We start from the raw sequence: 11,642 nt of genomic DNA, 5'->3' as shown, positions 1-11,642 counted from the left end.
TTGATATTGATCTATTACCAAATGGTGCCTCTTCCCGTTATTGTCTTGTCATAGATCGTCATCATTATTCCGAAGGCATTGTAGAGGAGAGGTAATATTGTCATGGATTTTATTGTCTTCATTGTTAGTTTTGCTCTACCCGCATTGCCTACGTGATAAAGGGGGAGAAAGCTATTGCTTAGAGACTATATGAAATGGTGGGAGGAGAGAAAGGAGACGGGGAAGAGAAGAGCAAAAAAACGATGATGTTTATAGTGATGAATGATGTTGCTCATAGTGAAAATAGAGGGTGTCCACAATGATGATTTGATGATGATTTGAGGCTACTAGTGGAGCAAGGAGGGATAATTTTATCAAATTAACAAAAAAAATACTCATATATATATATATATATATACACGCACTAGGCAGAAGGGTAGTCTCTAAGCGACCAGCTCTTGTGGAGCCCATATTTTTTCGTCCAATCGGAAGCAGGGTAGACTGGTGGGTATCAAACATGTTGGCTATTATGATCATCTACCTGCACCATCACGGAGACGATCATCCACCGTTCATTTCCCCTATAAGTCTCACCACCCTTACGCTTCCTTCTCTCCCATTCCGTCACCTCTCTTTCTCTCTCTGCTCCAGCCAAGAAAAACCATGACTGCCATGGGCGACGAGGAGTCCGCCTCCTCCATCGCCTCCACCCCCCGTGCCAAAATCGAGGATGATACTTCCGATGGTAAGGTCGCCGCCTTCGTCCCCGTGGTCCCGTCGTGGACTGCGAGGAAGAGGTCTTTCGTCTCCTTGGAGAGATGCATCAAGGAAATGGGCACCCACTTGGAGGTCAGGATCAGAGACCTTGAGACCGCGGTCAAGGCCATCGAGGAGAAGCTGGGCGTCACCGAGCACAAGGCGAAGGATGCAGCGGAGATCCACGTGAGGAAGCCGACAGCCAAGATGGAGCGCCTGGTGTCTCTGCTGCACTCCCTCGCCCGTGGCTCAGCCACGGCGTGCGGAGTCGTGGCCATGGCAGCCACCGCAGCCGTGCTGTGTCTTCGCCTCGCAGAGCGGAGGCAAGTCTGAGCCAGTGCTCTGTTCTTGCACCGCTTAATCCTTCATGATGTCAGCAGCTCTGCAAACTTCTCACAGCAGCTTTCAAGTAAATCTACGGTAGTTTGATCGACCACTGGTTTCAGTGGAGGAGCAGTTCTTGCCGAGCTCTTTTCTTCTGGTGCTGCTCTTGTCTGTCTTGGATAGCTGCATTCTTGATTTCTGATGTCTCCATCTGTTCCTCATCTTTTCTTGTACCACTGCAATCAAGACTCATCTTTGGATGATTACAGATGACATCTCGATACATCAAACATACCACTGAATCTTGAGTCTTTTCTGTACTGTGTAGTATGACTTGGCATGTTCTTGTTTCTTGGCATCCCTTTGGTGATTGGTTTCTTGATGTGCAGTTCAGTTCATGATGTAATTCCTTGACTTGGTCTTTGGATTAATCTTTCAGGTTATTTATTTTGTTTTATCGTGATTCTTAATATTAATGTGTAAAAACTCCACCAATATATATATATATATATATATATATATATATATATATATATATATATATGTATATATATATATATATATATGTATATATATATGTATATATATATATATGTATATATATATGTATATATATATATGTATATATATATGTATATATATATGTACATATATATATACATATATATATACATATATATATATACATATATATATAATATTAATTATCATTCATGATAAGATACATCAAAATCTTAGAAAGCCATGTAGGAGTTGCCAGTGAAGGCTTCTGCCCTGGCAAACAACCCTTTTGACTCCCACTGGTGTCCCCCTTTCCTCCACATTTCTCTTTTTTATCTTCTACTTTGTGAGAGGTTCAAAAATTTCTAACACAGTAGTATTTAATTGACCCTCTTTTGACAACACCAAGAATCAAACTTTTTGCTCACCATTGGCTACAAGATTTGTTTTCCATCAAAAGCACTTATAAATATAGGGTAGTGTTATATGTTTAAGTGCCTACTTGATGAACTATCATTTATTCTCAGGTGTCTCCACTACAGTAATCTATACAATAAGTTGGGTTTCATCCAATCTACTCTCCATTTGACAGAGAAGGGAAAGTATAGACCATGATCACCTCAAGTTGCTCTTATGTTGGGGTTCCTTGGATGACAAAGTATAGATGCTCTTTGCCAAAATGAGCATCTACTTTGACAAAAATGTGTTTATGTCTTAAGAAAAAGACAGATTTTGAACATTTACAAAGTCCAATTTAAGTTCACATCAAATCTCTAAATCATCAGTTACCAAACCACCATTTATACATACCAACTGTATCACTACTTATCAATCAGTATTTACTAAGATATCATGTGGTACAGATCAGTACATTTTCCACCTGAGAATGGCAATGAAGAAAATCTAGGAGGAATCAACTGGACAAATGCAAATTAAATGACATTTTTGTTTGCTTTTCTGAGTGTTAACACAGTCAAAATAATAAAAGGAATGCTGATCTTTCAGCAACAATAAGAGCACAGAACACGGTGGGACGTGAAAAATGTGATCGTATAAGAGGTATTGTAACTCGAACAGAGGATATTACAGTGTTCATCGAGACGTCTGACAACCTGATCTGAGCTTGAGCCTCGGCGGTCGTTTCTATGTGCCTGACATTGTTCTCCCAATTCACCAAATGAACAAGTCTCAAGAATATAACTGAGCCAACTTGTGGGACAATCCATCAACCACCTGATCTGTGGCCTCAGATCCTGATTCCTCCTGATAGGGTAGACAACAGAGATTATTTTTGCAAAAAGTTTCATGGATGAGTAGTCGAGAACATGCTCAATACACAACTGATCTTGAATTGGCTTTTGCATGTCAAAATGGATTCTTATGGAAACTTCATGATGTGAAACTAAATCTTTTAATAAGAGATCAGGATCAAGAACAAAAGAAGCCATAATGAATGACATTGTTCATGATATGAAACTAGATCTACCTCCTTTGAAGAAATGACATCATTTAAAATAATATTTTAAATTTTGAATAATATCATCCGGTACGAGCGGTACGTACCAGTCCGCCAACAGACCGGTACACGGACTGCCCACTACCAGGCAGAATGTTGGATATCGCCCCGTATCGAACGTTACGGGACTATATCGAGTGGTAATAGTTAAAATCGACTGTTACCGACATGTAACAGTGTTCCAACGATCAAATTGACTGTTGGAGCCCTTTCTCATGGGTTTTTAAACCCATCCTTCCCCCCATTTCACTCAATGTCACTCTCACACTCTCTTAAACTATTTCAAACTCATTTTTTCTCATATTTTCTTTCTTATTCTCACATTTGCACTCTCCTAAACTCTATAAAGCAACAATTTGTGAATTGAATCGAGATTAATTTGGGAGGATTAAGAGAAAAAACTTTTTAATAAAGAGCAGTACGACCAACAGTACGCTGATAGTTGGTCATACTTGTCCAAGCAACAATATGATATGATACAGAGCAGCAGATCAGTAACGAAAGTAGAAGCTCTGACATTCACCAATACATGCCTCAGGAGTCGCCTCGTCAAATGTAATTCATGACGATCAACTTACGATCATCACCATATTTATGCACCAATGATATATGATGTATCAATATACTGTTGTGGGATCAATTTTAGGATTGGGTCCAACAAACATACCATATTGATATGCAAATGCATAGGATCGAGGACTCCGATCCACCACCCGTTGAGGCCCATCGGTCGTTTTGGTGGTAGAATCAACAATGAGATATATTTATATATGTGATTATCTAATCCATTTGAATTTTAAAGTTTATATTGTAACAAAATAATCTAATAATTTAAATAATTTTTCTGTAGATATTTTAATATTTACAGAAAGATAATCCGTAATGGATCGAAATACGAACATTGCACAAGACTATTCCTCAAAGCCCGAAAAAGATATGTGACACTATTCTTACCTAATTTACATTGATTTTACTAAACTTATACTATTACTATATTTATTTCTAACTTAAAAACCCTATCCTAACTTCTTTTTTTTTTCAAGTGTTTTTGGAGGATTTTACGCCTAAATTAGGCATACCGCTCTGTACACCATACCGTACCATACCGAGCAAAGCTTAAAACTTCGTTATGGTACAAAATTGTAATCATTGATTTAAAGAATTCTTCACATCTTGCCAGTACTATAAATGCAAATTCTTTGACAAGAAATCAGGATCAAGAACAAAATAATCTGTAATGAATGACATTGTTCACTTACTTGTTTATCCTTCCTTTGTTTGACAACTACACACTTGGAAGCACTGATGCTTTCACTCTTCAACAAGCTACGTGCACTGTGTTTTGACTTGCTTAGTCCATCAGCGACTGATGACTGATCTGACCTCACACCTTGCTGTGATTTAGTAGGGCTTTCGAGGGTGCTGCGAGCAACAGATTCAACACTTCGCCCTTCAAATTCATTATTTCGATCAGCAATGCTGTCTTTATTTGCACCAATCCTCTCCCTGGGAACACAGAAGATGTGATACATACAGGAAAGTTACAAGTTAAAATCACCATTCCATGAAATAGATTTACACAGTGAGAGAAACAATTCACAGAGAGTGCGAATAGACTCATCTTTCTTAATCTGGTATTACCTTGGCAAGGAAGCATGTTGCCGTTGGAGTGGAGTGCTTCTGTCCCCTTTACCATAATGCTCTTCAAGATGAGCAAATTGGCGCTTGAAGCGATCAACACCACTGATAGAAAGTAACTGGTTTAGGTAAGTGTCATCCAATTCTATACGTATCTGTCATCATTAGTTACAGCAAGAGTATTCTGAAAACAGTCCAACACTTTGATAATTACCTTTATTGTTCATCCATAATAACAAACACGGAACTTGCAATAACCATAATAACCATAATCTATGTTACAGTGGGAGGCACCAACATGCTCAGGGTGAAATTTGGACATTATGGCATGGAACCTGATATTTCACTTGTAATATAAACAGAAAAAAACATAGCAAGGATTGCCATAACGAGGCATAAAAGTTGGTAAGGTTACTGACACTGGTTCGTGCCAAGGCAAGGATATCTTGACACGAAGGCAATGCAAATAACTAGAACTAGTTGAGACACAAGGCTAGTGTCATATAGATCAGACCAGTACAATAAAAGTGCTCCATAAATTGAACACATAACAAAGGAAACTTTCAAACGGTAACTCAAACAGGAAATTATCAATTAATTGCAATGAAAAAGACAGGTTTTCAAGATAAGAAAATTAAAGAATATTCATGTAGCCTTTCTTGTTGCACAAATAATTTCACTGATAAATCATATGCATACTTTATTACTGTTCAGCAGTTTACCAAGACTACAGAACAACTAAATGTGTCTACCTCAGTAATGGACTCGACATGAAATACTAATTTCTTATGGGCATACAACTTATTAATATAGAACTTATCCAAAACCCCTGTTCCTAAAACTCTTTCATGAGTATGCCTATCAGTTAGCATCTATTCTACAGCTATTTTCTCCACGTAAGCTGCAAGGACTGGTATCCAGACACTATGATCTTTGTTAACAACAAGTGGTGCTGCACCAAGTCTATACATTTATGAGACTAACAACAAGGCAAATTAAACCAGTAAATAATAGCTTAGCATCCTGGATACATCTTACTCAGACTTACTAGTGAGGTTAGACTGAATTCACATTCACATCCTTAACATACCAAATAATGACATTTAACCAACAAAATAGTGCAGTACTTATTAGAATTTTCAGGCAATAGATATGATTGTATTTAAGCTGCACTGCTAGTGCAAAAAGCCATAGTATGATCTGTTAAGTCCAAAATGTGAATGAATTTCTGCAGAAGGTAGGGCTAATTCTCTTCCCCAGTATATTGATTATCTAACCCAACCACTCATTTGTAAGTCCTTGGTTAAGGAACTGAAAATGGTGACAAAGTGCAAACATAAAATTCATGAGAATACAAGCCTAAAAACGACAAACTTTGAATTAGGTGCATGTGTAAAATTTACTGCCTTTCTGTCTAGTAAGAAGATTCTCAAGACTCGATCTCAGGCAAAAGTGATTGAACAAGCAGCCTTGAGTGCATGTTCAAGTGTCTGATCTTTGCTCCGGAATAATCGTTTACTGATGCACAAAAGGCATATCCACAATGAAATCATTTGATTTGACACATGTTAGGTAAATAAGCATTATTATTAAATAATGCATTTTTTATATGGAACAACAAAAATTAGTTTGAGCATCATAATACTACTCATTGATAGATTCAGCTTAACTACTTAATTGATTAAAATTATGACCTATGAATGTGTTTGATGACTAACCTAGGGTACATAAAGTTAGTTTGATCTGCACCACGGAGATACTCCTGCAGCATCTGAGGATGATACTCCAAGATCTGTATGACACCAATTTATCCACCGTTTGTGGACCAGTACTTTATAAAGTCAAAGTACATATTTGTGGTTGTACCTCTCGATAGATTAGTTCTCGCACATCGTCCTTTGTCAATTTCCTCCTTTCAAACTCAAACTCAAGTTTTGAGATAGGTTGTGTTGAAGGTTCACGATCAACATTTGACAGACCTCGGAAATAAGGATCGGAAAGTGACTGAAGAGAGAAGAAAATACAAATCAGCATACAAGGTTCGATTCACAACATAAGGACAATAGACATGTCGACTTTATTTGGAAAAAAGGCATCAAGGTTACTGAATCCTATCTCTTCAGCAGTAGGCCGATCTTTAGGATCAAATGCAAGTAGGCGCTCCAGTAAATGGAGAGCCAAAGGATCCACACCAGGAAACTTCTGAGAGAAAGGAATTGTTGGCTTCTTCCGCATATTACTTAAATATCTCCTAGCCTTCTCATTTCGGATCTGCATCGTTAATTATCAATGGCAATGAGAGAGGAAAATGGCATATCTATTTCATTTTCCCTACAGAAAGAGAATATACATACAGAACTGTGAAGTAGAGCAACTCTTAAATAAGAAAAGTATAAAAATATTTTTTAAGTTCATTTAGGATAATTCTAAATCTTAATTTTTTTCACTAGTAGTAGAATAAATTAGTTTGGTCCTTGTCTTCTGTCATTAAAATTCTATTACAATTACAACTTCCAAAGAAGACTGCTAAACATTATAGAAATAATAATACAATTTGATTTGGTTAATAGCCTTATATAAATATGTTCCCTTACATATACCCATCATATTTATTTACCTTTAACATATCAGCCTGATAAATGACAAATCATCAGCTCACTCTTAGCTAATAAGTAAACAAGTTTGGTAGCTGTAAAAGGTCCCATGTCCATGCTGTCAATCACTCTTTCTAACATCCCTGATTCCTCATTCATTACATATCTAATTAATCTGTCATATAAGAACCATATATTAGGGATGTAAACATTCAGATTCTACATAGGACTACGATGTATATTATAAAGTATAAACATTTTATAATATTTTTGGTCTATATATTAAATTTGGTTTAAATGGATCTTCATCCAAGATATACTTAGCCAAAATTTGTTACAACTGACAAGGAAAAATTTATGTCAGCTCTTCCTGAAAAATTATGACATCTATGTCACTTTCACATAATTATTTTAACATAAAAGTAAATGGAGCAACTCCTATCTGTCAAACTGATATTTGTTCTTTTAAAACATAGAAAATTCAGTTTGCTTTTCCTGAAATCAGATGAAAGATAAATTTCTCAGGTTGTGTTATGTATGCTTGGAATGTTCAAGGACCAAGTATAACCTCATAATTGAGTATCATCCACAAACAGTCACATCTAAGGACATGTTCTGAGATAATCACATTGACCCATAAAGTTAGTGATGCCAATGCCAATGCTAATGACAACCAATACAGTATAGGAAGCTACCAATACCATTTAAAAATCATATAACAAACTCCTTTGTCAGAAAAGGTAACTGAAATAACTTTGTTATGAATAGTATTAATCCTTGCATACCATAAGAACTTCAGAGTATTATTTTTCTACAAAACATTGTGCACCTTCCATTAGAGTTCTTAATAAAATAATAATAACTCTAGATCAATTCGCAGAAATTGATGCACCTGTTCGGGGCCCCAAGATCAATCAATGATTAAAATGAATGGAAAATGTGTTTCCGAGAGTTCAGATTGACAGGGACTCTAGCAATTGACTTATTTGTATAGTATTCAACTAAACAGATCACAACAATACATTGTTCAGATTGTGTATTCGCAGAAATTGATGCACCTGTTCGGGGCCCCAAGATCAATCAATGGTTAAAATGAATGGAAAATGTGTTTCCGAGAGTTCAGATTGACAGGGACTCTAGCAATTGACTTATTTGTATAGTATTCAACTAAACAGATCACAACAATATGTGTAGATGCCTCAGGCATTGAATTAGAGAATCATCCAGCTGGTACACACGGTTCAAATTCAAGGAAGATTTGTTGAGCTTAAACCATTATCATCAAGCAGGCTAAACATTTAGTTTATTAGGATTTCATGCCTGTGCTACTCTAACTTAGCTTCAGCAGTATATTTATTAAGCAGCTTGTTACTTCAATTAAAAGGACATATACATGCTTTCATAATGGACTATAAGAACTCTTTATCAACCTGCTCAAGAAAATTAGAGAATACGATGTAAAACAAGATGGGCATACAGTATGTACATGCACCATATCTTTAAGTTTATCACTGTTATCAGTAAAGAAATACAAATGCTAAGAATAATTCATTTTCCAACTTAGTCCAGTAGATGAATAAAGAGTTCTTTGCAAGCCAATTTGTCGATGAAGCATTTTCATTTTCATTTTAATTCTTTTGCCAAGAATGTAGGATCTTTAACACAAAAGTAAGATAAAGTCAAATATGGGAAACAACACAAGCAAAGATCATTGAGAAATCTGATCCATGCCTGATAACACAAAGATAAAGAAAGGACAAACCCTGGCAATAGATTCGGCTGAAGGTGTGCCAAGCAGATCAGTCATGAGATCCAACTGATGCACCACATTCTTGCCTGGGAACACAGGTTTCCCTGTTAGCATTTCTGCAAATATGCATCCTATGCTCCAGATATCAATCGCGGGTGTATACTGCAAATATAAAATGTCATAGGTCATAATCATTAACTAGAAAGCACAATTCATTTGAATATTCGTAGAAGGCTAGAAGCAATATTTATTAGTTGTAAACTAATTTTATGAACCAAGGAGGTACTGTTACGAGGTATTAAAAAGTAAAATACTAACACTCAGTCCAATTCTTCTAAGAAACAAGGTGCTGCAATCTCAAATAAAATTATACCAAACTAAAGCTGAAATATTATTGAACACTAGATTAACAATATCCAGCTTCATTACTAAGTAAATTCATCAAACCAATTCACCTAGTCACAAATAGCAAGACATTGATGACCCAACTTCTGAAAGGATGATATTTCAAAAAAATTATTGATGTATACTTAAGTTTCATTAAAGGTTTACAAATGACTAATACATAGCTTTTGTTGAAAACAATACGAAAGGCAACGATAAAAGAAAATGAGGAAGAAACCTACAAATTTTTATAATAGTATGCCCAAAATGCCTTCAGCATGAGTGGAAATAACCATGGAAAGTTTCCTCAAATAAAAATTAAAGACTAATAAGTCATTATTCTGAATATCAGCTTTATTATTAACCGTTGATCTGAAAATTTTCATATCAAGACTTAAACCTAAATCTTACTTTAGAGAAAAATGAGCCACATAATTCAGGAGCACGATACCACCTTGTTGCTACATAATCCTGAGGGTTAAAAAAAGACAGGATTACCAACATAACAAGTAAACATTTGTTGGATCACATTACTACCCTGAAAGTCTTGAACTACAAAGTACATACAGTCCAAAATATAGCTGATGGTGCATCATTAAAAGCTACACGGGCAAGACCAAAATCACAGATTTTCAGCTTGCAGTCAGCATTGGCAAGTATGTTTTTGGGTTTTAGATCTCGGTGAAACACATTTGCTGCATATTAACAAAGAAAAAGAAGAAGACATCAGAATATTCATTGACCTACAAAACAAAAGTAGGGTGACAGTATATGAAATCATCAATAGTCTTTGACCTGCATGGATATACTTAAGAGCTCGAAGTAGTTGGTATAAAAAGAACTGGTGGTGTTCAGGTGTCAGATCATCATTTGCCTTTATAACCTGATGAAGGTCTGACTCCATCAACTCAAAAACAACATAAATATCCTTAAACTCCCTTCGAGATGGAGGAAGCATTATATGCTTGATTTCTACAATGTCAGGATGGCGGAGCAGCCTAAGCAGCTTGATCTCTCTTAGAATGCGAGTGGCATCAGAAATATGCTCGAATACATCATTGATCTTCTTGATTGCCACCTTCTCTCCAGTATGGGTGTCGATTGCAGCCCCAACTACCCCATAACTTCCTTTGCCAATGACCTCTTGTACATGGTATCTGCTTGCTTCACCATACTCCGTAAAGAATTCATTCTCAAGCACGGCCTGAATGGATCAGATAGATTGAAAGGCTAACTTTGATAAGAGAAATCGAACAGAGTATGTTGGAGCGATGAAAGTGTCAGACAGAAAACCGAGATTAAGCGTGAGAGAAATTCCAGGAGATGAGAGCAGTTTAATTGTGAAATTCAACCAACAAACTCACGAAATAGAGAGAAAGACAATAAGAACTAATGATCCTTGCAAGGGATCAATAAATGTTTAACAATTTAAAATTTAATCAAATCATAATAGAAAAACGAACTACGTGTTCTTGAAAGATGTATTTTCAAAGACAAAGAGAGCTCAAAAAATTCAATCAGCCCGGCTTTAGTACCTTCATAAACAGGTACAAGAGTACAATTTTGAGATTAAAAACATGTTAAGCTGTAAAAGAAAAACCCATTCTTGTATGGAAAAATTCTGAAAAAAATCAAAAGAAAGCTCAAAAAATTCAATCCAAAGCCTTGCATCTCCTTATAACGGACGAAGGAAATGCATTTAAAATGGCATTCGAGAACAAAGAATTGGATAGCGCTAAAGCGAATGACAGCATATAATTAAGCAAAGAAGACCGATTAGTTATCAAACAAATGGATAAATATTGATCTTTACAGCTAAAAGGAGTGAAAGGGAAAAATTAAAAGACCTTCCTTTGAGGATCCATGGCGAACTCCTCTCCCCTCTAAGCAGACCCTGATGAACCTAGGCCCAAAGATCACAAGCACCTCGATACCAACGAACAACTCCTCCTCTTCCTCCTCCTCCGGATCGCCTTGTTAGGTCTGACGACTCGGCAGGAAGGGCGCAGGAAGAAGAGGCGGAGGCCATCCACGAAAGCCCCCTCTCCCCATATAAATGCGACGCCAGTGGCGAGGGTGGCGGAGCGGCGAGGAGGATGGGACGTGGGAGAGCAACGCGGCATGGTCGGGCCTACCCTCTCGCCCTGATCGCCAGCTCGCTCTCTCCGGCCACTGAAGAGTGGCAATCGCTACGCTACGC

General features: G+C 36.9%; 1 protein-coding gene across 1 annotated transcript; it reads right to left on the bottom strand.

Moving 5' to 3' along the window:
• Nucleotides 1–2,596: 2,596 nt before the first annotated feature.
• On the bottom strand, nucleotides 2,597–11,614 carry LOC135609852 (mitogen-activated protein kinase 9-like). The gene is made up of 11 exons (XM_065103568.1): nucleotides 11,290–11,614; nucleotides 10,238–10,646; nucleotides 10,010–10,137; nucleotides 9,854–9,913; nucleotides 9,071–9,220; nucleotides 6,832–6,985; nucleotides 6,581–6,720; nucleotides 6,433–6,506; nucleotides 4,718–4,819; nucleotides 4,336–4,582; nucleotides 2,597–2,823 (listed from the first exon to the last, which is right to left on the bottom strand). Exons 1-11 carry the CDS (start codon nucleotides 11,305–11,307, stop codon nucleotides 2,749–2,751), a joined length of 1,557 nt encoding a protein of 518 aa, XP_064959640.1. The 5' UTR covers nucleotides 11,308–11,614; the 3' UTR covers nucleotides 2,597–2,748.
• Nucleotides 11,615–11,642: the final 28 nt, after the last annotated feature.

This window comes from Musa acuminata, chromosome BXJ2-4 (assembly GCF_036884655.1).
Source record: "Musa acuminata AAA Group cultivar baxijiao chromosome BXJ2-4, Cavendish_Baxijiao_AAA, whole genome shotgun sequence".
In the NCBI taxonomy this organism is placed as follows: domain Eukaryota; kingdom Viridiplantae; phylum Streptophyta; class Magnoliopsida; order Zingiberales; family Musaceae; genus Musa; species Musa acuminata.
This window is presented reverse-complemented; position numbering and strand designations above follow the sequence as displayed.